General features: G+C 39.9%; 1 protein-coding gene, 1 long non-coding RNA gene and 1 pseudogene across 3 annotated transcripts in view; 2 read left to right on the top strand and 1 right to left on the bottom strand.

Annotated features, from left to right (window-relative positions):
- Nucleotides 1–13,826, top strand: part of LOC309495711 — a 28,652-nt gene extending 14,826 nt beyond the window's left edge. The window contains exons 2-3 of the long non-coding RNA XR_014204803.1: nucleotides 13,478–13,592; nucleotides 13,704–13,826. This is a non-coding gene — a long non-coding RNA (uncharacterized lncRNA). The remainder of the gene's footprint in view (nucleotides 1–13,477; nucleotides 13,593–13,703) is intronic.
- Nucleotides 1–17,283, bottom strand: part of LOC309495698 (uncharacterized protein) — a 58,326-nt gene extending 41,043 nt beyond the window's left edge. Inside the window, exon 1 of the mRNA XM_082165506.1 lies at nucleotides 13,877–17,283. Coding sequence (XP_082021632.1) covers nucleotides 14,470–15,405 — 936 coding nt within the window. The 5' untranslated portion in view covers nucleotides 15,406–17,283 and the 3' untranslated portion in view covers nucleotides 13,877–14,469. The remainder of the gene's footprint in view (nucleotides 1–13,876) is intronic.
- Nucleotides 1–26,501, top strand: part of LOC309495688 (integrin alpha-M-like) — a 264,013-nt pseudogene that overhangs the window by 193,401 nt on the left and 44,111 nt on the right. The window lies entirely within an intron of this gene.

Genomic DNA, 26,501 nt, shown 5'->3' with positions numbered 1-26,501 from the left:
ACGTTATTCCACATCAACACTTGAGAAAAGAAAACAGCCTACCTCACTCCTCAGCGGTATCTGCTCCTCATATCAGGAAATATTGCTCCTCATATCAGCACTGTTCTGAGGAAACTTTTCTCCATAAGGTAGGCTATATTATGCCTCTTTGTTTACAGCTGATGTGGGGGCGTTTCACAGGTCTGAAATGGTTCTCAGAATTTGCGTTTGAATAGCACGCGCTCTCCGGGGAGTGGTCAAATTACTTTTGAATGGCTCGTAATGAGCTCGACTGGAGTCGCTCTCTTTTTGTACAGATTACAGAAGCTGAGAATATTTGTTTTTTATATAAATGACTTCATTTAAAAGATGCGATCTCAAGCTTTATGCCCGTGGGTCTGTTTGCCTGTTTGACAGAATTTTCGCGGAGTTATAGATCATTTTCGAACGCGTTTCAAATGGGAGTTTACTGACAGAGAGAAGGCAGAAATCGCATCATGTTAATTTTTCTTTATTTGTCAAAAAGCAAAACACTTTATTTTTATTGTGAGTATACAGAAAAAAAATAGAAACTGAACAGGATCGATTGATGTATTACACGAAAATGAAAGATCAAAATTAACAGAGCATTTAGTGTTTATTTTCATTGCTAAAAAAAAAAAAAACGAGCAAAACGCACGGGCGCATTTTTGGTCCCCAGAGGGTTAAGATCAGAGAATCAGACATGTCCAGGATGACTATGTAATCAACACACCAGTCATAAACACCTTATCATCTTTCTCTTGACTTTTCTTGCCATAACAAATGTGTTTTATAAACTCACAGTTAAAGCAGTCAGAGAAAAAACTGATATAATAAAGTCAATGGTTCAAGAGCCCAACTAAAACAAATACTGATCTCCATCATGGTGATAATAACTTTATTATTTTCAATAAAACATCAACAATTAAATATCTGTTAATTCTCAAGAATAACTTTTGTACAAAAGAAATAATGTTAAACTTGTTTGTAAACTGGTTTCACACTCAGTGTTGCTGGAAGTCAGTGGTAGTTCTTGTGTTTCTCTTTTTTCTGTTCTTGTTTCTCTGTCCTTCAGTGATTCTGCTTATCAGGTGTTCATCAGTGTCTTAGGGCGCTTTCACACTGGTAGTTTAGTGCGGACCGGGGCACGGTTCGCATGAAAAATCGCTAATGTGAACGCTGTCATCGGACCCGGGTGCGCACTAGAGTACCGAACCCGAGACTACCTGGAGGAGGTGGTCTGAGCTCGGTTGCTCCCGAACCGTGGTGCGGTTCGCGTTAATGTGCAAGCAACACGGACTCGGGTGCGCGCTTGTTCAGGAAGTATAGTATCCCGCGCATGCGTATCACTGTCGCATCAGTGAAAAATCTTCTGCGAGCAGCAGAAACACGGCGTCCCCTGGATATGTGCTGAATTACACCATGTAATGAACATAAACGTAGTTGTCTCTCACTATGTTGTGCATAATAGCACCAAAAAAACAGACAAATTACAGCTATGCTCAGTCAAGTTGTATTCTCCATGCGTTTTCCGTGTGCGTTTGCGATGACGTAAGATCACTGCAAACGCACCTGGGTTCGATACAACTAATTGAGTGTGAAACCAGACCAACGCTGCGGGGGGCGCCGGGAACTAGCGCACTCGGGTTCGGACCGCAGCAAACGAACCCAGTGGAAAAACGCCCTTAATTCACTCACTTCTTTTCATTCACTCTGTCAAGTGGACTATCTTAGTGAACTACTGTAGGGAATAGTGAATGAGGGTATAGGGTGTGATTGGGAAAACAGCCTCTGAGTGTCGATTTTGAGCGCTGTTAATTAACAGTATATTCCTGTAGGCTATTTTTGTTTTCTACGGTATATTACTGTTTTAATGGAAAATGGTATGATACTGTCTGAATTAGGCCTTTTTTTACAGCAAGGGTTAACAGTGTATACAACAATAACCCTGTCGTAAGCTGCCTCTTTGGCTAGGCTATCTAATCAATCAAAGTTCACACTGATTATTCATATATCAGAAATAATGCTCACCCTCTGGTAGTTTTCCCCCTGGCTGTGATCGTCCCGGTCCAGGGAAGAAAGAAGGTGAAGCGTACTCAAAAATCCAAGTTCCAGACAGATGATTGTAATAAATGTTTAACAATATTTATTAAAAGAATCAAAATGAAAAGAATACTTGTTACAGATTATAATAGAGTACTGAACTAACAGAGAAATGCTAGCTAGGCTTAAATAGCTTCTTGCACCCGAAAACTGCTGGGGTTCCGGATTGGAGATTGCAAGGAAGAGCCATGAGTCTTGTCCAGGTTTCTTCTTTTATAGTCCGAATTGAGGTGCCTTTATCATATTTACTGTAAGGCACACATGATTTCTACATCACATGAACAACTGCTGATTTCAGCTTGTCTCTAACAATTTTCCGATGCCCGCATGACTGTCCAGTCAGCGGTACTTCCTCAGAAGATACAATAGCTCTCCTGTATGTATGGACAAAGACCCTTGTCACTGCTCTCTCATGTGACTTGAGAGTAGCAGCAATGGACAGAAAACTTTTTATTCAGTACAGTATTTTTTAGATGGTCATATGCATTAGTAAACTAGGGAGCGCATCTGTAGAATTATTAGTTACAGGCTTCTTATTATGACCCTTTCTGTGTTGTCGTCTAGTTTGAGGTGTGGGTGAAGTGAATGAAATGCCGCTTTCAGATGGGGCCTCGTGACTCCCCAAAACATTGTGTATAGGAGATGGGTGGTGTTTTATCCTACCATAATCTGTGTTGCATACTACACCGGGAGGCCACATACAGGAGCTGCTTCTGTAGTGTTATGAGGTGTGAGCGGCCCCTTGAAGTTTCTCCATCTCCATCTCCTACATGTAAAGCTGTGTGTCCTGCTTAAGGCAGGCAGAACCAGACCCTTGCAGAGTCTGGTTCTGAAGAAAGTCAGTTGTCAGCCTGTAAGGAAAATAGACATAGAGAGGAAAACACAGTTTAATCTTGAGCCTTTATACAAATTGCATTAAGATAGATGATACTATCTCAATATTTATTTGATGGCCTTAGCCAGACAGTTGTTACTGATGGCTTTGATCTGTTAAGATTTTATGCCATTAGAAGATAATTTGTTTTAGCTTACAAAGACATGTATCATTATCATGATCATGTTTTTGCAAAGAAAAGGTAAATTAAACAGTGATACACAGCAAAAACTCCAGTGTTAAATTAACACTCCTGGGAGTGTATATGAGTCCACACTCAAGAGTGTAAAGTGTTAAAATATGAGTGTTAAATTAACACTCAAGAGTGTTAAAGTTAATGAGATAATTAAGTGATTAATTGAGTGATGATTGAGCATTATTGAAGACACCTGATGTTAACAAGCAGAATCACTGAAGGAGAAAATCACAAATTGTAAGCCACCATTATGGTGATCGGTGTTTGCTTTAGTTGGGCTCTTGACCCTTATATGTTTACTTTAGATGTTGTTTGGCTGTTGTGTCTGAGTTATAACTGCCAGATGAACAAAGAAAAAAAGTGATCTGATGGTGTTGGTTATAATATTATGACAATCATCATTGATCAATGATCACTGAACTCATTAAGATCCTTATTTCTGACTTTGATTTATCTTGTTGCTGATTACAGCATAACTGTGATTCTGCAAAAAATATCCAGAATTTTAGATATAATACAAAGAATTTCTTAAAAGTTGTTTTGTAAAAAAAAAAAAAAAAAAAAACTTTCTTTTAGGCACGTCAAGATTCAGTCTATGCATCTCAACAATGGTGACGAGCAGAATATTCAATTAGGAAAAGTAAATTACATAGACAATTCAGATCATAATTTATTCATACCGCAATGCATGATGGGAGCCATTAATGAGTTGTGATTGGTGGCAGCCACTGCAACATGCTTTATTATTGTCACCATTGTTGAGATTCACAGGCTGATTATTGATGTCTGTGTTTCTAAATAAATTCATTTGAAAGTCTTTTGATCAGAACAATGTTTATTAAATATTTTGGATTATATGAAAAATACTGAAAATCATATGCTGTAGAATCACAGAGCTGCTGTAATTAACAAGTTAAACCAAACTATCTCAATAAGTTTCATTTTTCTGATCATAACATGATTATGTCAAAACATAACCAACACCATCAGATCACATTGTCTCTTTGTTTATTTGACTGTTACAAATCAATAACAGCAGCCAAGCAAAATTTAAAGTAAACATATAAGGGTCAAGAGCGTACGGAGCCCCTAAAGGGACGTGGTGGTGGAAAAAATTTTAGGATGGGAGAATAATTTTTTTTTCAAATCTTTTGCGTTCCCTCGCAAAGATATTTGCGTTCCCATGCAAAAGTGGGAAAAAAAGTTTCTACTGAGTAATTTGTCCAGACTGACTTGTTATCATCTCACTGATCTTTTAGAAGGCGTTTGGCCCTGCAGCTCCAGCTGTGCTGAAATTAGCATGTGTGCACAGCAACAACTCAAACTGGAAACCAGTAACAGTTGCTTTGATGCTGTGAACATTCAATGGACTGCAAGCACTGAGAAACATGGGCCAAATCATTGCTCAATTTAAAGATTTTTGTGACTACAATATTGAATTTGAAACTCAGTATGTCCTCGATTTCCTGTGGACTCTACCAAATTCTGAAGTTCCACTATTTCAATATCTAAGGTTTTCATTTGGCGCTTTTCCACTGCATGGTACGGCACGGTTCGGCTCGGTACGGTTCGACTCGGCGCGGAACGGTTCGGCTCGCTTCGCTTTTCCACTGCGTGGTACGACTCGACTCGGTACGGCACGGTTCGGATCGCTTTAGCTCGGTTGCTTTTCCATTGCAGTTAGTACCGCTTCAAACTGGGTGGGACTGATCGTTATAGTTGCCGCCTCTACTGCCATGACATCATCGTAAACGCGCCACATTTCAAACGCACAACACAGGGGATGGTGCTCTTGATTCTCGGCATGTGGATGTTTTTAAATTAAATTAAACGTTCTTATAATGGTTTACTATATGGAAGTAAAATTCTGAACGTGTAATTAAACGTTGCGTTCATATTCTGGGCTCATCTGATTTTTTGTACATAGCATAGCCTACTTTGTTATGATTTTAGTATCATAATGATTAATGAATGCACGCACAATTATCCGTGAACTTGATTTGAACAAATGCCTTTCAACTTGTGTGTGCAAAATTCAGAATTAAATGAATGTGCAGCAATCTTTACAAATAGAGAGTCGAGGCCTAATGTACTGTTTTAGCCTACTGCCATTGAAAAAGCGCATTTAGTTAATGTTATGTTATTTTTTTCCATCTGCCTATGTTGATTATGAAAAGTGAACAGCACGAGTAGAGAGACATGGAGCGAGTCAGACATAATTTTGACCACTTCATTAAGTTTTGTTTTGTAGAAAGCATTTCTTTAAAGTGAATTTCGTTTTGTATAAATTGTATCTTAATTTTAATAATTTTTTCATCAAACAATTGCCTGGATTGAATAAGATGCAAAATAGACAATTTAATCATTGAGGCGCCCGAGCGGTCACTTGCATTGTACGTTAACTGGAGCGCATCTCATCCTCAAATACACAAAGCTTCCCAGTCAACACGTTGATCTCATGGTGATGTCACCATGTGGTCACACCGTCAGCAATCTGAGTTCACGGTGATCTAAAAGTGTAACCTCACAGCGCTCTCACTGTGTGCTCAAACTATGGCCACAATATGAGCTCATCCCAGCTAGAAATGTTATTGTTCTATGACTGTTTTGAGGGCATTATGTTATGTTCTTGTAATGTTTTCTGTAGCTAATTTTATTTTTGTTACAATTTATTTTTTGTTTATTTTAGAATGTTAAAAGGAAGGATAACACTCTCTAAAAACATTTTAAACATGTTTAGTGATAACATTGACAGAACATTATCCCCTAACATTCTAAAGTTTTAGCGGGAAGTTTCCCAGCAGACACAGGACTGAACCTCTTAAAAGAGTTTGTTTGAAAGTGATAGTTTGGTTTGGTCACCATTGTGGAGGTCAGTGTTTGCTTTAGTTGGGCTCTTTGGCCTTGACTATCTGTTGTTAGTTTTTCTCTGGCTGTTATAAGTGTTTGTTATAGCAAGAGAAAATATAATAAAGTATTTTGGCTACTTGTTGGTAATAAAGATATTATCATAATGTTGTGGTCTGAGATCACCTGGGTACTAGTCTCTGGTAGGGCTGGACGATTTAAATCGCAATATTGTTATGCGCATCTCATCAGTAAAGCCGTTTCCTTGATTAGTAGTAAATCACCATCACCTGCTTTCAGATGAAGCGGCATTTAGGGCTGAGGAGATAATTAAGTGATTAAATTAGTGATGATTGAGCATTATTGAAGACACCTGATGTTAACAAGCAGAATCACAGAAGAAGAAAATCACAAATTGTAAGTTACCATTAAGGTGATGGGTGTTTGCTTTAGTTGGGCTCTAGACCATTATATGTTGACTTTAATATTTACTGTTGTTTGTCTGCTGTTATTGATTTATAACAGTTAAATGAACAAAGTAAAATGTTATCTTATAGTGTTGGTTATGTTTTGACATAATCATGCTGTGATCTGAAAAAGGAAACTTATTGAGGTAGTTTGGTTTTACTTGTTAGCAGCAGTTTAGTGATTCTTCAGCCTATGATTATCAGTACTTTAATAAACATTGTTTTGATCAAAAGACATTCAGATAAATTCATTTAAAACACAGACATCAATAATCAGTCTGTGAATCTCAACAATGGTGACAATAATAAAGCATGTTGCAGTGGCTGCCACCAATCACAACTCATTAATGGCTCCCATCATGCATTGCGGTATGAATAAATTATGATCTGAATTGTCTATGTAAAGTACTTTTCCTAATTTAATATTCTGCTCGTCACCATTGTTGAGATGCATAGACTGAATCTTGACATCTGTGTGTGCCTAAAAGAATGATTTTTTTTTTTTTTTTTTTTACTTTTAAGAAATCCTTTATATTATATAAAAAATTCTGGGCATTTATGCAGATTCACAAACCAACAACATAAATCGAAGTCAGAAAGAAGAATTTTAATGAGTTCAGTGATCAAGTTCAAATGATGATTGTCATAACATAACCAACACCATCAGATCACTTTTTTCTTTGTTCAACTGGTGATTATAATTCAGAAACAACAGACAATCAAAATCTAAAGTTAATAATATAAGGGTCAAGAGCCCAACTAAAGAAAACATTGATCGCCATAACGGTGGCTTACAATTTGTGATTTTCTCCTTCAGTGATTCTGCTTGTTAACATCAGGTGTCTTCAATAATGTTCAATCATCACTAAATTAATCACTTAATTATCTCATTAACTTCAACACTCTTGAGTGTGGACTCATACACTCCCAGGAGTGTTCATTTAACACTGGAGTTTTTGCTGTGTACAAAGAGCCGTAGTTAACTGACAAGCTGAGCCATATCGCATTAATTATCGCTGGCGATACGTCCGCGATATCAATGCGATATGGCTCAGCTTGTCAGTTAACTACGGTTCTTTGTAGTAAATGCCGCTCCATCTGAAAGCAGGTGATGGCGATTTACTACTAATCAAGGAACCGGCTTTACTGACGAGATGCGCATAACAATATCGCGATTTAAATCGCCCAGCCCTAGTCTCTGGTATTAATTTTATGTGATCACATTAATCCAGGATTTCTATAACATGAGATCCAGTAGCCAGGAAATCTAGAGTATTAAATATAATTACAAAAAATCTCTGTATAGTAATTTTTAAACCCATTCATTGAGACAAACACAAACTTCAAGAATCAGCGCGTGAGTCTCATTAACGGTGACATACTTCATGGCGCAATGCATTCTGGGTGCATTATACAAAACTCATCAGTGGCTCCCAGAATGCATTGCGGCATAAAGCAAGTCACCATTATTGAGATTCATATGCTGATTCAGAAGTAGTCCAAATTGTTTAGGTTTTCTTATTTAAACATGGTTGGATGTCTTGCTGTAGAAACGTTACTATAATGAATTTTGAAATTAATAACACATATGACTGTCTAGTAGAAATCAGCTGATCAGTGCATTACATGATGATTATATCACTGTCATCATCCTGAAGTAGCTGACTTCATCTGATCAAATTTTCTCTTGCTGTTCTTGCCATAACAGTTTCAGCAGCCACAGAAAATCCAACATTAAAACACCAAGTCAAACTGCCCAACTAAAGCAAATACTGATCACCATAATGGTGCCATCAAACCAAACTATTAATTTCAATAAATCATCAACATCTAAACCTCTGTTAATATCAATAAGGACTTTTGTACACATATGACAGAAGTAAATCTGGTTAGTAATAAGTGAAGCTGGTAATGCTGTTTGTGGAGTTGTTTAATGACGTTGGAGCCTGACATCAAATGTTTAAGACGTCAACCCAATTTTAATTTGCAACCACAGTTTTATGTCTGAGTGATGTTGGAGTCCACGTCCAATGACATTTCTAGCTGGGGTGACTCACATTGTGGCCATAATATGAGCACACAGTGAGAGCGCTGTAAGGTTACACTTTTAGATCACTGTGAACTCAGATTGTGAACATATGGAGAGATCACTGTGAGGTCAACGTGTTGACTGGGTTGAAATGTCTTTAAACGAAATAATTCAAAACAAAAAGAAATAGGCTACTCTCTTATGTATTCCATTATGTGCATTTCTCTCTATAGGCGCGTTTACTACGAATATGGCGATCGTCAACTTCATCTTTGCAATGCACAGACACTGACAGAAAACACTATTTTATAAATAAAAATCAGTGCACGCGTTTTAATAAAATTAAAACTTTAATTGTGATCATTAAAATAGCCTAATTGAATATTAAATATTTTGTGGCCAAGTTTTGCTCATATAGGCCTAATTTTATTAAATTGAACAAGCCAAAATTCAGCATTCAATCAAATATTCAAAAAGACTTAATAATAATTTTATTTCAACATAATATCTCGTTATTTCGACATAATGTGTGTGCAACAAGCAAGATGTGCGTTTGTAAATCCGGGGACGCGTGCACTGATTTTTATTTATAAAATAGTGTTTTCTGTCAGTGTCTGGCAAAGATGAAGTTGACGATCGCCATATTCGTAGTAAACGCGCCTATAGAGAGAAATAACATTATTATTAAGTCTTTTTGAATATTTGATTGAATGCTGAATTTTGCGCTGTTCAATTTAATAAAATTAAAACTTTAATTGTGATCATTAAAATAATTGAATATTAAATATTTTGTGGCCAAGTTTTGCTCATTTATTAATAATATATATATATATATACACACATGTGTGTGTGTGCCCTCAGAAACTACAGCGTTGGCTGTTGTCTACTGGCTATCTAGCGGGTTTGTCTCGTGCATGGTCTCGTGTCGCAAATACAATGACACTGGTAGTGACGATTCTGTCTGACCAATCAGTGATCTTCAGTGTTTTCACGTCACATTTTAGTATCGGTACGGTACGCTTGGAACCTCAACAGAGGTGGTACCATTTAAAGCGAGCCGAAGCGAGCCGTACCGTACCGTACCATGCAGTGGAAATGCGCCATAAGTGAGCCGTACCGAACCGAGCCGTACCGTACCATGCAGTGGAAAAGCGCCAAAGCGTGCCGTACCGAACCGAGCCGTACCGTACCATGCAGTGGAAAAGCGCCAATTGATTGGGAAATGTCCTTGGATACGTTAACCTCTAATTTCCACCAACTGGGAACAGCTGCAGATCCACTGCGGAAGGGCGGCAGAGTAAATAGGGATCCATTAGTCAATGTGTGTATTTTCACTAACTGCGGAACGGCTGCATTCTGACACAGTCCCAGCTCTGGCGATCCGCAGCCCTCCGGAGCAGATACGCAGAGCTTCTATTTTTGCCGGATGCCGGAGAGCTCCGCAGCAATTCAGCACTTATATTGCGCGATCATATGTAAATTTGCGAGATCTCGTAGGTCCTCGATCGTGACTTCAGCTGTCAGTCATGGCCTCAGCCGTTCCGCAACAAATCCGGACCTGGTGGGTATTGAAGGACGGCGGAGCACGGAGCCGACACGCAGCAGAGCCGATCCGCAGCCGTTCCGCAGTTGGTGGAAATCCGGGGTGAGAGTGTGCTGACGACAGTTGCTGTATCTCTTTTTTCCTATGATCCCACTATTGTTGTAGGGAAGAAAATTCTTTTTTCCTGGAACTGAGCTGTTTCCAAAAATAAATAAAAACATCCTTAAAAGATTGTCTTGTAGCAAAGAAGTATTAAAGTGCCAATAGGCACTATTAGAATTTATATTAGGCAAGGCAAGTTTATTTATATAGCACATTTCATACACAATGGCTATTCAAAGTGCTTTACATAGAGGAAATTTAAATAATAAAAAGAAATAAGAATAATTAAAACAGTTTAGAAAAATAAAATAAAATACAGTACAGTACAAACAGTCGGACGAACATTGGCACAGTGCTCATTCAGTAAATGCATAGCTAAACAGAAGTGTTTTGAGTCTGGATTTGAATGTGACTACAGTAGGAGCACATCTGATCTCCTCTGGAAGCTGTTCCAGCATAATAGCTAAAAGCAGATTCGCCATGCTTAGAGTGAACCCTTGGTGTTTCTAGCTGATATGATCCTAATGATCTGAGTGATCTGTTGGGCTTATATTCAGTGACACAAACTTTCCGTGTCTGGACAATTCCCTTTCAATCACTTCATTTTTAATAAACGGCGGGACATTTGACAATATTACTCTTTTCGCTGGTTGTACTAAGGGCATGACTGGAGTAAGGGGATCATTCACAACAATCCCGGTTTCAACATTGTTCAAAAACATCACTATTACGCTATTCATTCTTGATGCAGATAGAATGCAGTCATGACCAACAACAGCAGCAACAGCGAGGACACAGCCCTCAACTGAACAACGCTCCGCGGGTACTACCTTAACGCCATGCCGCTACATTAAACTTTTCAAGCTCACATGCTGAGACGCCACCATAGCGACGCTCCTCACAAACACCTACAAACTTTCCTCTATTTACCTAACAACAAAACCACAAGAGATAGATAAAAAGATAGAAAACTCACTCACACCGTAGAGCTCATTCCAACACAAACACACGCCACAAACTGTCCACAAACTCCCAGCATGCACGAGAGAGAGAGGCAAAGAAAAGAGGAGGCAAAGGGAGAAAGCCCCAAGAAAGAGACCCAGAGAATAAAAGAGTCAGAGCAACAGTTACAATCTTGTTTTATCCTTTACCTGACCATGTGACTTTAACCCAACTGTGAGACGTTCAAACTGACCAATCAGATAATTACAACCCCATTGTACTAAAGGTGTATGGGGTTAGAACTGTCGCATTATTCCAAATAAATAGATTAAAATTCACAAAAAAATGTAATGCAACAATACAAGTCTTGATCACTATCAGCCCCTCTGTGCCTTTGGAAACTCCAAATGGCCATTGGGGAAAGAGGGGGTGGAAAACAGTAAAGCAAATGTCTTTGTTCATTTCAAATATCTTGGATTATTTTCAATCCTACAAATATAAGTCAAGTCAAGTCAAGTCATCTTCATTTATATAGCGCTTTTAACAACGTAGATTGTTTCAAAGCAGCTTCACAGAGATAAGCGTATCATTTAAGGTAACAGAGATTGTTTTGGCTTTATAGCAGAGTTCAGTTATTTTCCATCTAAAGTTAGTTTTGATTGATTTGCTTCCGTCGCAATGATCATTTGTTATTAAATTAGGGGCCGCTAAGACGACACCATTCCCTCTACACAGACTTTAAACGCGAACCTGTGAGAAACGCTGATGGCGTTCACATGCGCAATTAGAATGGGTTCTATAGTTATGTGCATTTGAAAATACGCAGGTTTGGAATTCCCTACAAGCCAAGCCTAAACAAAGTACTTGTCTTTCCTTATAAATTTTGATAAAGAATTTTATTTTATTTTGTTGCTTTGGGGTAGGAACGCGAAATAAATTTTCCCGACAACGCCTTATCTGTATAGTGGTAGAGGGATCCTCCATAGGGAGAGACTAGTTGGCACTTCAGCACTGCGTTGTCATCGGTTCAGGCGAAGGTCCTTCGTCAGATCTGGATACGGCCTAGATCCGGCAGGCTGCAGGAAAACCTCGGGATAAACACAGACACTAAAATTAGCGTAGATGCCATTCTTCTTATGATGTAACGAGTACATCAGGAGTTATGGGAAGTGTTCCCGGTTCCGGCTGACCTAATCTATGCAGCCTAACATTAAATTATAGAAGTCTATAATGTATTATGTGAATGCTAGGTCAAAGAGATGTGTTTTTAGTCTAGCTTTGAACTGACAGAGTGTGTCTGCTTCCCGGACAATGGTAGGAAGACTGTTCCAGAGTTTTGGTGCTAAATAGGAAAAGGATCTACCGCCAGCAGTCGATTTTGATATTCTAGGTATTAGTAACTGGCCGGAATTTAGAGATCGCAATAGACGTGACGGACTATAATGCGTTAAGAGCTCACTCAAGTACTGCGGAGCTAAACCATTTAGTGCTTTGTAAGTAATCAGCAATATTTTAAAATTGATGCGATGTTTAATAGGGAGCCAATGCAGTTTTGACAGAACTGGGCTAATATGGTCATACTTCCTGGTTCTGGTAAGAACTCGAGCTGCTGCGTTTTGAACCAGCTGTAGTTTGTTTATTAAGCGTGCAGGGCAACCACCCAGTAGAGCATTACAATAATCTAGCCTTGAGGTCATGAACGCATGAACTAATTGTTCCGCATTTGTCAATGAGAGCATATGGCGTAATTTAGATATATTTTTAAGATGGAAAGATGCGGTTTTACAGATATTAGACACGTGACTTTCAAATGAAAGATTGGTATCAAAGAGCACACCCAGGTTCCTAACCGACGACGAAGACTTAACAGAGCAGCCATCGAGTGTTAGACAGTATTCTAGGTTATTACGTGAGGAAGTTTTTTGTCCAATAATTAGAAACTCTGTCCACCTCTGTTTTCAGAGTTAAGAAGTAGGAAATTACGAGTCATCCAATTTTTTATATCCGCTATGCATTCCGTTAATTTTGTGAATTGATAAGTTTCGTTAGGTTTTGAAGAAATATACAGCTGAGTATCGTCAGCATAACAGTGAAAGCTAATTCCCTGTTTCCTAATGATATCTCCTAATGGTAGCATGTACAGAGTGAACAGCAGCGGTCCTAGTACTTAGTACTTTATAACAATACGCTAACCCTTCTTATTCCATTCCTTACATACTGTATGTAAATACATATTTGTCTATTGTGGTTATATACATATCATGAAACAACAGACAGGAAGAGAAACTTTAGCTTTTAACTTTTTAAGTGAATCACAATTTTTAAGTCTCACAAACGTCTCCTGATGTCTCAACAGTCTCTCTCGCTTCTCCAGCATCTCTTTCAGAGGCCTTCAATATCGACACTGAACATCCCCTGAGATTTAACGGCACGGCAGAAGATTTCTTTGGTTACAGCGTTTATCAGTCAGAGTTCGGAAACAGGAAACAGTGCGTGAAACACACACACACACACACACACACACACACACACACTGGTTGCTAGGGTGTTCTACATGTGTTTTCTGAGGGTCTGATTGATTGTGAGGGTGTTTTTGGCAGGATCATCGTTGGAGCCCCATTAAAAGGAAACTCAGCGGGTGAAATGTACAGTTGCACAGTAGATCAGCAGTCCTGCACACCACTGCTCTGGACAGGTATCACCGTCACACACACTTTCTGTCACAATCACCGTCACACACACTATCTGTCATGACCACCGCCGTCACACACACTTATCTGTCATGACCACTGTCACACACACTATCTGTCATGATCACCATCACACACACTATCTGTCATGATCACCGTCACACACACTATCTGTCACGATCACCATCACACACACTATCTGTCACACACACTATCTGTCATGATCACCACCATCACACACACTATTTGTCATGATCATTGTCACACACACTATCTGGTAAGAACTCAAGCTGCTGCATTTTGGACCAGCTGTAGTTTGTTTATTAAGCGTGCAGGGCAACCACCCATAATAGCATTACAATAATCTAGCCTTGATGTCATGAACGCATGAACTAATTGTTCCGCATTTGTCAATGAGAGCATATGATGTATTTTAGATATAAATTTAAGATGGAAAAATGCAGTTTTACAGATACTAGACACGTGACTTTCAAATGAAAGATTGGTATCAAAGAGCACACCCAGGTTCCTAACCGACGACGAAGACTTTACAGAGCAGCCATTAAGTGTTAGACAGTATTCTAGATTATTACGTGAGGACGTTTTTTTGTCCAATAATTTGAATCTTTTTTCATAATTAAGTAGTAGGAAATTACTAGTCATCCAGTCTTTAATGTCATTCCGTTAATTTTGTGAATTGGTAAGTTTCGTCAGGGCGTGAAGAAATATAGAGCTGACCCACAGCTTCCACAGGTCTGGCCGAGGGTGAAATATTGTGCCCTCGGCCTGAGAAAGAAGGACCCTCCTGATCGGGATTTGCCACGGAGGGCCTGCTAGAAGAGCCATGATGTCCGAAAACCATACTTGGGCCGGCCAGTATGGGGCTACTAGGAGCAAGCTGATGCAGTACCGCCGGACACTCTCTAGAACCCCTGGGAGCAGAGCGATCAGGGGAAATGCATACAGGCAACATCACCAGGCAATTGATGTGCCATGAAAGATGATGGTCCTTCCAAAGACCTCTGGTGTAGCAGCCTTTCATGACCCCACCCCAACCTGAGAGGGATGCATTCGTGGTCAAAATTTTCCTCTGAGACGGTGCCACAGGATCTTGGGACAGGAACAAAAGCTTCTTCCACATGACCAAAGAACGAAGGCATCCGCACATTACTTTGATCATGCGAAATGGGTTCCCTCTGGTCCTGAGCCACCACTTCAGGGCCCTCAAATAGAGCAGGCCAAAAGGAATCACGTTGGACGCTGCTACCAGAAGACCCAGAACCCTTTGAAAATGTTTGACAGTGATGGCCTGGCCTAGCTTGATACTCGTTACTGTGGTCAAGATGGTGTTTATACGAGCAGGAGACAACTGTGCCCACATCGTGACTGAGTCCCATACTACCCCCAGGAAAATGGTTCTCTGTAGAGGAATTAATGAACTCTTCTCGACATTGAGTCTTAATCCTAAGCACCTTAGATGATTCAGAACAACATCTCGATGTTGAACCGCCATTTCCTCTGACTGTGCCAGAATGAGCCATTCGTCGATGTAGTTGAGGATGCGAATGCCTTGAAGTCTCAGAGGAGCAAGAGCAGCATCAATGCATTTCATGAAGGTGCGAGGTGACAGTGCTAGGCCGAATGGAAGAACTCTGTACTGATGCGCTTTTCCCCCGTGACAAACCAGTCCTCGGATCTGATCTGACTCATGATAATAGGTATGGTTAGCATTTTGAACCTGAATCTCCTCAGAGACCGGTTCAGTACCCTGAGATCTATAATAGGACGTAACCCCCCCATCCTTCTTGGGAAGTATGAAGTACCGGCAGTAGAACCCGGCTTCCCTTTCTTGAGGAGGAACCTGCTCTATGGCTTCCTTTACTAAGAGGGACTGAACTTCTTGTTACATGACCTGACCCTGCTCATGGCTGACCAGCGTGTGCACAACCCCGCTGAACTTTGGTGGACGATACTCAAACTGAATTCTTTACCCCTTTTCCACTTTGCGCAGGGCCCACTGAGATATATTTCGAAGACCTTTCCAGGTGTCTAGATAATCTACTAGGGTGACCAGTCTCTCGAGACTGACCTCTGGTGTTATATGGTGTTGACTGGCAGGAACTTAAATTTTTCTACAGGCCCCGTGAGAGGAAGCGAACTCGACAGGGCCGCAATATTTTCAGGCGGACACTGCGGTTTGCATTCGCTGGAAACCGATGCGTCCTGAAGCGCATTTAGTGGCGGGAGGCAAACATCGATTTCCTAAGGGCTTCGCGAAGGAGCAAGCTGTTGTTGCTCGATCGCAGAGTGGACCACCCTCAGAGCCCTGCGCATCGCGTCAGGACCTCTTTGCCGAAGCCTTCCTCGCCTGAATGACAGTCCTCAGATCTGCCTTCAGCTTAGAAGACTTCGGCTGAGGGTGTTGCTGACACTCTCCTTCTGCTGCTGCAGGTATGAGGAGCTGGCAGCTGCCTTGTGGCACTGCCCCCTGGCAGCAAACCCATGAGACCTAGGACGATGGCGGGGGATAAGTTGTTTTAAAAGCAGCGGACTGTCGTTTCGCCTCCTGAAACCTCTCGATGACAGTGTTGACTGCGTTGCGGAAGAGGCCAGAAGGCAAAATCGGGGCATCGAGGAGGAAGGCCCTGTCCTTGTCCCCGATGCTCAACAGATTCAGCCACAGATGTCTCTCCGTAGCTACCAAAGCTGCCATGGAGCAAGGCCGTCTCAACATCATCAGCCAACTCCATCTGCTATCCCCATGAATGCAAGCGCCGCGCTGCCTTGACAGACGCGGGACCTGATCCACGGGGAGCGCGTGCCTGGCCTGATTCATCGAACAGGCTCAGGCGGGAGCAGAGCGTTCTCAGGGGCATCTGATCACAATTTGCACAGACAGAGCCCTCGAGCGATGCCCATGCATGCTCCACTCCCAGACAAACAACACAGAGCGAGTGTGCATCACCCTCGCTCAAATAGCGTGGACAAGGGGACGCACACTGTCTGAATCACTTATCTTGACTTTTGCTCGCCATGATATCTTTCAATGTAGAGATAATGAGACAAACAACACCAAATACACACAGTCACACAGAACACTTGCTGAAGAACAGAAGCTGACGCTGTTGTGATCCAGCGTCCTTTTATAGCTTCCACATCACCGTCACATGCGAGTGACGTCATGACACAACACCAATCAAGATTGGACTAGTTCCATACAGGCTTCAGACGTGTCATGCTGAAGGCATTCCCCAAAGTGTCGATTCTCGACGCAGCGCGAGTTCCCTCGAAAGGGAACTAATGCCATGCTTCCTAATGATATTTCCTAAGGGTAGCATGTACAGACAGCATGTACTCTCTCTCTCTCTCTCTCTCTCTCTCTCTCTCTCTCTCTCTCTCTCTCTCTCTCTCTCTCTCTCTCTTCCTCTCTCTCTCTATATCTATCTCTCTGATGCTCAGGTGCCTGGAACAAGTATGGCTCAAACATTGATAGCAGTGATAGACGCTGAAAGAGTAACAGAAGTTGTGCTGGTAGATAAGACTACTGAAGGGGAGAGTGCAGGTGCCGCTGAGGCAGAGGAAGATGAAGTATCCGCGGTGAGTAATCTGCCAGCGGGTCAAGTGATCTGCCAGCGGCTCGACCGCTGCAGTTGAGCAACTTTTAGCCGGTATAGAGGGGAATCGCTGTTCTGTTATTGATTCAGAAGATTGTGCATTTAAAACGCCTCAAATTCGGAGGAATTATTATTTCTAGGAGGGCATTTTAATTGCACTGAGCACATTTTAGATAGAAATCATGTTGAACCGCAGATGCTTTCACGAAAGCGGCTCATTCAGTTATTGAAATCACATGAGATTGTTGATGTTTGGAGAAATTTCCATGGTAATCAGAGGCAATATACTTGGACTCATGCTTACAATAACTTAATTTCTTTAGCAAGGTTGGATAGGTTTTATGGTTTCAAACACCAGCTTAGTTTTTTCAGAAGCTGTTAAATTGTTCCAGTAAGCTTTTCTGATCATAGCTTGATACGGATACCTCGGGGTCATTATTGACAGCGACCTAAGCTTCAATAGCCACATGAAGGCAGTCACAAAATCGGCTTTTTATCACTTAAAAAACATTGCGAAGGTTAAAAACTTCATATTACCGGTAGACTTAGAAGAGCTTATTCATGCTTTTATCACCAGCAGGGTGGATTACTGTAATGGTCTTTTCACTGGTCTCTCTAAAAAAAAAACAATAAAACCTCTTCAAATGATCCAAAATGCAGCAGCAAGGCTATTGACCAGAACCAAAAGAGAATTGATTTTAAAGTCCTTGTTCTTGTTTTTAAATCACTAAATGGCCAAGGACCTCTCTATATAGCAGAGATGTTTGAAACATATAGCCCCTCAAGATCACTTAGATCAGCAGGAAAACTCCAACTGGTACAATCCAGCGCCCATACCAAGCAGGGAGAGGCAGCCTTTAGCTGCTATGCGGTCCGTCTTTGGAACCGTCTTCCTATAGACATTAAGACCTCTCCCACCATCTCCATTTTTAAATCCAGACTAAAAACAAAACTCTTCTATGATGCCTTCCACTAACCCTCCCTTGTACCTGTGGTCTGTAAGCTCTAATCTGTTTTGTAATTATTTATTTAGCTTTTCTGTGTATTATGTTCCCTGTGAAGTCCCATGTTTTCATTTTATTCAAATTATTTTAACTATTTGAATCGATTGACATGACATTTGAACTAGTTTTAATTTTAGTTCAGGGGGTTGCTGATACAGGAAATTTGACCCATTTTGAAACTTTTAATAAAATGAAAAATTATTTAGCTGAACTTCTAGGCACAGTTACACAAGGAGCTCTGGTCAGATCACGTTTTCAAAGCGTAGAATTGATGGATCCACCCTTAAAAAAATTTCTTTAGTTTGGAGAAAAAAAATGGACAGAGAAGGTTTATTCATGCCTTACGCTCAGAAGCTGGAGTCTTGTTGTCAGACCCTTCTGACATTCGAAGAAGAGCAATTAGCAATTTTCACTGTACAAAAGTGAACTCACACATGAACAAACTGATGGTAATGTCTTTCTTAATAATTTACCTCAGTTATCCAAAGAAGCTAATGCTGGACTCAGTAAAGCTGGACAGAGTTGGAAAGAGCTCTCCAAAGTATGGAGTGTGGTAAAGTGCCTGCAGTTGATGGACTACCAGTCGACCTCTACAAGTCCTTTTGGCCGGAGGTGGGTCCGGATCTGCTGGAGGTGCATATGGGGAAAGCTTAGCCAATGGGTGGCTACCCATAAGTTGCCGTAGAGCGGTTCTCACTCTGTTGCCAAAGAAAGGAGATCTGAATGATATTAAAAACTGGAGACCCGTGAATTTGCTGTGCAGTGATTATAAATTGCTCTCCAAGGTTCTGGCAAATAGATTGGGCAAAGTTTTGGAACAAGTTATCCATCCTGACCAGACCTATTGTGTACCTGGTAGGCGAATTTCTGATAACATTTCTTTTAATAGGGATGTTTTGGATTTAGGTAAGAGTCTCAACTTAGATTTTGGTCTAGTGTCAATAGATCAAGAAAAGGCTTTCGATCGAGTTGAGCATAATTATTTATGGAATGTTTTAGCATTTGGTTTTAATCCTGAATTTGTTTCTATGATAAAGGTTTTGTACTGTGAAGTTGAAAGTATATTGAAAGTTAATGGTGACTTATGCGCTCCTTTTAAAGTTTTTAGAGGTGTTAGACAAGGGTGTGCCTTGTCTGGTATGCTCTATGCTTTGTCAATAGAGCCTCTTTTAAACAAGTTAAGAACAGATTTGCATGGAGTGTATATTTCAAATTGTTCAAATGTACTTAAATTATCAGCATATGCTGATGATGTTGTTATTTTAATTAATTGTCAGAAAGATGTGGATTTGTTGATTAACATATATTAAAGGATTTTAAAATGTGTTCTTCTGCGAAGGTAAACTGGTCTAAAAGCGAAGCTACACTGGTTGGGAGCTGGTTAAGTGGAGAACCAAACCTCCCAGATGGTTTAACCTGGACTAAGGAAGGTTTTAAATACCTTGTTTTTAGGAAGTAAAATTATTGTACAAAAAAACTTTGAAGAAGTTGTTGAAAAAAGTAAAAGGTCGCCTCGACAAATGGAAATATTTGCTTCCAAAAATGTCATATAGAGGGCACACATTGATTATTAATAACTTGGTAGCATCTTATCTCTGGCATCGCTTAATTTGTGTTGATCTCCACCAGATCTTTTGTTAAAAATTCAGTCAATTTTAATTGATTTCTTTTTAGGACAAGTTGCATTGGGTTCCAAAAGCTGTTTTGTATTTGCCCAAAGAAGAGGGAGGGCATGGACTTATACATTTACAGAGCAGAACAGCAGCTTTCCGACTCAGTTTGCACAGAGACTTTTAACTGGACCAGTGGACTCAAGTTGGAAATCCACAGCTTTTGCAATTCTGCAGAAGTTTGAAGGATTAGGCCTGGACAAGCCTTTGTTATGGTTGCACCCTAAAAAAGATGGACTTGTCCAAGTTACCCAGTTTTTATCATAATTTTTTTAAAGTTTGGATGTTGTTTATAGTGCAAAGACTGGATGTTACAAGAACCTTTGATTCATGGTTCTCGCTTGGATATATCAAGTAAAGGACCTTTCCCAGCACCCTTGGACATCTAGTACAGCTAGCAGGAACAGACTTTAAGAATGTTGATTTGGTTGTTGAACATCTGGGCGTTCGATCAACACGTGTAGTGGCTAAACTCCTTGAAAAATGGAGATCTGCTCTTACAACAGAAGAATGTAAACTGCTGGAGGACTACTCTGAGGGACTGATTACTCCGGACTGCAGAGATCCGTTCCCTAATCTGCTGCTATCACCTAATTTAGAAGTGTGCAAAGGTGTTTTTTTGTATTCTGAAAATGTGTCATTATTGGGTTCAGAGCCGGCCTCTGGAAAAGCCTTGTATAAAAGTTGTGTCAAATCTTTGAATAGAAGGTTGTTAGATAATAAAGTATATACACCCTGGCGTACCATCCTACAGATGGGAGAGGGCACAAAACCAGAATGGAGAGCTCTGTACAAGTCACCATTAACTAAGAAAATAGGCGATTTACAGTGGAGAATATTACATGGGGCAGTCGCAGTTAATGCTTTAGTTCAGTGTTAAACCCTGGTGTTGGTCATGGTCCATTTTGTTTGATGAGAGAGACTGTGTTCCATGCATTTATGCAATGGTTTAGACTGAAGTCGTTGTTTATTGTTTTACAGAAATGATTTGTTTGTTTTGGTGAAACTTTTTCTGTTGGAGTTTTTATTTGTGGCTTTAAATATGTTAGGAAACACCGTTTTCAGTGTCAACTTTTGAATTTTGTGATAGGCCAAGCTAAAAATGGCTATTTATAATACTAGGAAACATAAAATTGAACGAGACACAAGTTATAATTTAGAGGCAGTGTTTTTCAATTCAGTGAAATCTAGAATTTGATTTGATTTTCGATATTTTAAAGCCATGAATGATTTAGTTTCTTTTGATCAGATTTGGTGCAATAAGGGGGCTTTGTGTGAGATTATTGATGATAACCTGCATCCCTCTTAAGATAATTGTGTCTTGTCTGTTCTGATTTTGTTTTAACAGTATGTTGATTGACTGGACAATGTTTAAAATTTTGTAATAAATGGATTTTGAAATTCAATTCTCTCTTTCTCTCCCTCTCTCTCTCTCTCTCTCTCTCTGTCGGAGTGGATGCTGGGAGTGGGTGCGTGTGTGAGAGACACGTGTAGGAGAGCGCTTTGCTTTTTTTTCAAGCTGTTTTTTTTCCTTTTCCTTCTATATTATTACTTATTTTCTTTCTTTCTCTTTTGAGGTGTTTTTTTCTTTGTTTTACCTCTCTGAGCACGTTTCTTGGTTTTAGGGTAGTTTTAAGGTTATATCGCGTGGTGTGTGTGTGTGAGGCAGTATGACGTCTACCCCTGCGGGGGGAGCGTCGCCTCTCACCCTCCGGAATGGTTTCAGGTGTGCGTCGGAGGCGAATACCTCTATTGAGGATGTTCTCCTTGCTGTAGGAGCTAAGGTTGGCAATGGAAATATTAGTTCTGCTTCTAGAATGAATAAGGCAGTCGTCGTCTTTTTGAAAAATGAAAATCAAGTAAAAAACTTGATTGAAAGCGGAATTTGGGTTAATGAAACGAATGTGCCTATTACACCATTGTCGGCACCGGCAACGAAAATTGTCATTTCTAACGTGCCCCCATTCGTTGGTAATGAGAATATTATTAAAGAGCTGACTAGATTTGGCAAAATTGCCGGCGCTATAAAAGAAATTCCGCTCGGTTGTAAAAACGCCGCACTGAAACACGTGTTATCTTTCAGGAGACACGTTTATATGTTTTTGAGCTCTCCCACTAAAACGCTTGATGTATCTTTTCGGATATCTCACGGTGAGAGTGCGTATATGGTGTACGCTAGTACGGAGACTTTGCGTTGTTTCGAATGCGGAGATATTGGTCATAAACGTTTCACCTGCCCGCATAAAGCGCGTAATACTGAAGTGGAAGGCCCAACTGAAACATCTGAAAGGCCGCAGATTGTGAAGGAAAGAACACCACAACAACCTGAAAAGGCAGATACGAGTATCGAGGTAAGGCCAAATGTTTCTGAAAATACTGTCGCTGATGTTGAGGTTCCAAGTTGTAGTAGGCCTAGTGATGTTGGTAGGAGTGATGTTTGTGGTGGCCTAGTACAGGATAATGAGACGAATGATGGGCAAAGTGAAGAAATGGATGATATGTCAGAAGCAACTTTAGAGAGTTGTAGAGATGATGATTCATGTGCGGACTTTGATGTGGCAAATTGTGGAAGTGATTTGTATACAGTTGAGCAGATTAATGCTTTTTTGGATGAGACAAAGGGCAAAAGTGTTGACATCGGTAAATTTTTTCCAGATTTAGACAAATTTGTGCTATCTGTTATGAATGTGAGACAGGAATGCAGCCTAGAAGTGTTATCCCAGCAGAAAAGGTTTCGATTAAAAAAATACATAACAACAATTAGGCATGGAGTAAAATCAGGCAAGGCGAAACGCCGGGCTGTGAGAGGTAAACTAAAATAAGTGCACGATGGGTATCTGTCCTTTTCTTGTTTTTCTTCTCACAATACTGTTTCTTTCTGCTTTCATACCCTATTTTATTATGGATGTCCTAAGAGTGGGGTCCTTAAATGTAAATGGGATTAGGGCAAGTAATAAATGGTCATTGTTAAAAGAAAGTATAAAGCTAAAAGAAATTAATGTGATGTTCCTACAAGAAACACACAGTGACATAAATAATGAAGTAGATTGGGGTTTGTGGTCTGATGGTCAGTGTTTTCTTAGCCATGGGACAAATTTAAGTGCAGGGGTGGCAATTTTGTTTTCTTCTGAGTTAGATGTAAACATTCTATCAATTAGTGAATTGGAAAAGGGGCGACTTCTTCTAATTAAAGCTAAAATAAAAGATTTATGTTTTGTCTTTGTAAATATTTATGCGCCAAATATTGGTAGGGACAGAATTAAGCTTTTTGAGATGCTTAAAAATACTCTTGTTTCTCTTTCACAAGATGATTTATTAATTATAGGAGGAGATTTTAATTGCACCCTTGATTTTGTTCTTGATAGGAATGGAGAAGAACCACATCCTCCTTCTGCTAAAGTTTTGAAAGCAATAATCACTCAGTTGGGGCTAGTAGATGTGTGGAGGGAAAAAAATAAAAAAGTGAGACAATATAGCTGGATTAAAGTGGCAGTAGGTAGAGTTAGTGCGGCTCGTTTGGATCGATTTTATTTATATAAAAATCAAAGTAATCGGGTGATTGGTGCATCTATCACACCTTGTATTATCTCTGATCATCAGCTCATTACAGTGAATGTTGTTTTATCAGAAACAAAACCACAATTCTTTTATTGGCGTTTTGATATCAAATTAATTCAGGATGTTAATTTTTATGAGAATTTTAAAATGTTTTGGAATTGTTGGGTTGAAGATAAAAATGATTATGAAAATCTGCTTCAGTGGTGGGAAATAGGTAAAACGCAGATTAAGCTTTTCTGTCAACAATTTATGGCACATACTGCATGTCAAATTAAACAAGAAATGGCCAAATTAGAGAAAGATATTCTAAAAATTCAAAATATGTTAATTGATCAAAATGATGTTAATGTACAAGATGATCTTAGTCAAAAGAGACAGGAGTTAAGTAATATGTTAAATGAAAAGGTAAATAGAGCTCTTGTGAGATCACATTTTGTTTCATTGCATGATATGGATGCTCCCACGAAATTCTTTTTTAATTTGAATAAGAAGTGTTGTCATACTAATTATATGCATGCATTACGCACACCTGATGGGAATGTTACTTCTGATCCTTTGGAAATGCGGCGACTTGCTGTTGATTTTTATGTGGACTTATATGGTAAAGAGTGCACAGGAAGTGAAGTCGTGGATGAACTTTTTAATAATTTGCCTGTGCTGGATGAAGAAAATGTAAAGAACTTGGACTCTGATCTGACATTTGAGGAAGTTACAAAAGCAGTGAATCAACTTTCATCTGGTCGTGCACCAGGAATCGATGGTTTACCAGCAGAATTTTATAAAACTTTTTGGGGAATAATCGGAAGAGACTTTTTTACAGTTTTACAAGAAAGTTATAAAGCTGAGGTTCTACCAAAAAGCTGCCAACGAGCAGTGCTCTCTTTGATCCCAAAGAAGGGAGATCTTTGTCTACTTAAGAACTGGAGACCAGTAGCTGTTTTATGTTCCGATTATAAAATTTTATCTAAGTGTTTGGCTAACAGACTTAAAGGTGTTCTTGATGTGTTAGTACAGAAAGACCAAACATACTGTATACCAAAAAGGTCTATTTATGATAATTTGTTTTTAATGAGAGACATTATGGATTATGCTGGGATATATAATGTTGATTTTGGTCTGCTTTCTCTAGATCAGGAGAAAGCTTTTGATCGTGTAGACCATCACTATCTGTTCAAGGTTCTTAAGTGTTATGGGTTTGGAGAACATTTTTTAGCATGGATAAGAATTTTATATACTGATGCTGTAAGCATGGTTAAAATAGGAGGTGGTTTAAGTGTACCAATCCAAATGAAAAGAGGGATAAGGCAAGGGTGCCCTATGTCAGGTCAGTTATACACCTTGGCAATAGAGCCTCTACTTTGTTTGTTAAGAAATAAATTGACGGGTATTCTGGTAAGTAATAAGCCAGAAGCTGTAGCTATTAAACTTTCTGCTTATGCAGACGATGTAACTGTTATGGTTAGGAATACACATGATGTTCAAGTTATAAAGGAAGCTTTAAAGATTTATGAAGGGGCATCATCAGCCAAACTTAATTGGCAAAAAACAGAAGCCTTATGGTGTGGTTCTGAAGAAAGCTCTTTACCAGAATTACCAGAAAATGTCAAGTGGGGGAAGTCCGTTTTAAATTTTTAGGAGTATATCTTGGTAAAGATGAATGTAAGATGAAGAATTGGGAGGGGTTAGTAGATGGAGTGCTTGTAAAGTTGTCTAAATGGAAATGGTTGCTACCCCAGTTATCCTACAGGGGAAGAGTCCTGATAGCCAATAATCTTATAGCGTCCACCCTTTGGCATAAGTTGATGGTTTTGGATCCTCCAAGAAATATAATAGAAGACATTCAAAAGACTCTTGTTAAATTTTTTTGGTCAGGACAACACTGGCTAAAAGCTGCTGTCCTATACCTTCCCGTTAATGAGGGAGGACAAGGACTAATTGACATTTGTTCGAGGATTGCTGTATTCCGATTGCAAGTGGCACAGCGTCTCTTATATCATCAGCATCAGCAGTGGATGGACGTAGCATGTGCGTTGTTGCGGAAAAACAGAAGAATGGGGTTGGATAAACAACTGTTTGTCATGTCTTTTGGTGGACTAGTAATGGAAGGATTGACTGTCTTCTACCAGAGTGTATTGCAAGCCTGGCAGACTCTATCTTTTTCAAGAGTATGGGAAGGATCCAATCAGTGGGTATACGAAGAGCCTTTGTTTTTTAATCCACTTATCTCTGTTGAGGTGTTGAGTTCTGTCTCTGTGAGGTCGGCAATGTTGAAAGCAGGAGTCTCTAAAATATGCCACCTACGAAGGGGACTGAGCTGGATATCGGTAGAGGAACTGACACAGAAGGTGGGCTTCAGGTCTGAGCGTTTTATCAAGAGGATGCTGGATGATCTTGAGGAGGCCCTCCCTGTTCCTATAAAGGATTTTATGAAAGTTTATCCTGTGGGGAAGAACTGTGATGCTACAGAAAATGCCCATTTTCCTGAACTGCATGTTTCTATAAAAAAAGGGGACTGGCAGGAAGATGACGGAAAATTGCTCTCTATGGATAAACCAGAACTGAATATTTTTGGTATTTTGAGCAGACAAACACTTTACAGAGCTTGTGTAAAAACCATCAACTTCCAACATCTTAAGGATGTGAGAGACACTAAATGGACAATGGTGTTTGAATCAGGCTCTTCCCCGAAAGGTAGCTGGCGGTCCCTGTACAAAAGACCCATTGAAAAGAGGGTGGGGGATCTTCAGTGGAGAATTGTGCATGGGATTTTAGCTACGAACAGACACAAAGCACTCCTTAAAGTTTCAGATGATGAGGGTTGTCCTTTTTGTGGGGTATCTGAAACTGTTTTTCATCTTTTTA

This window comes from Leuciscus leuciscus (genome assembly GCF_965113295.1).
Source record: "Leuciscus leuciscus genome assembly, chromosome: 3".
Taxonomy (NCBI): domain Eukaryota; kingdom Metazoa; phylum Chordata; class Actinopteri; order Cypriniformes; family Leuciscidae; genus Leuciscus; species Leuciscus leuciscus.
Note: the sequence above shows the minus strand (reverse complement) of the source record. Positions and strands in the feature narration are given on the sequence as shown.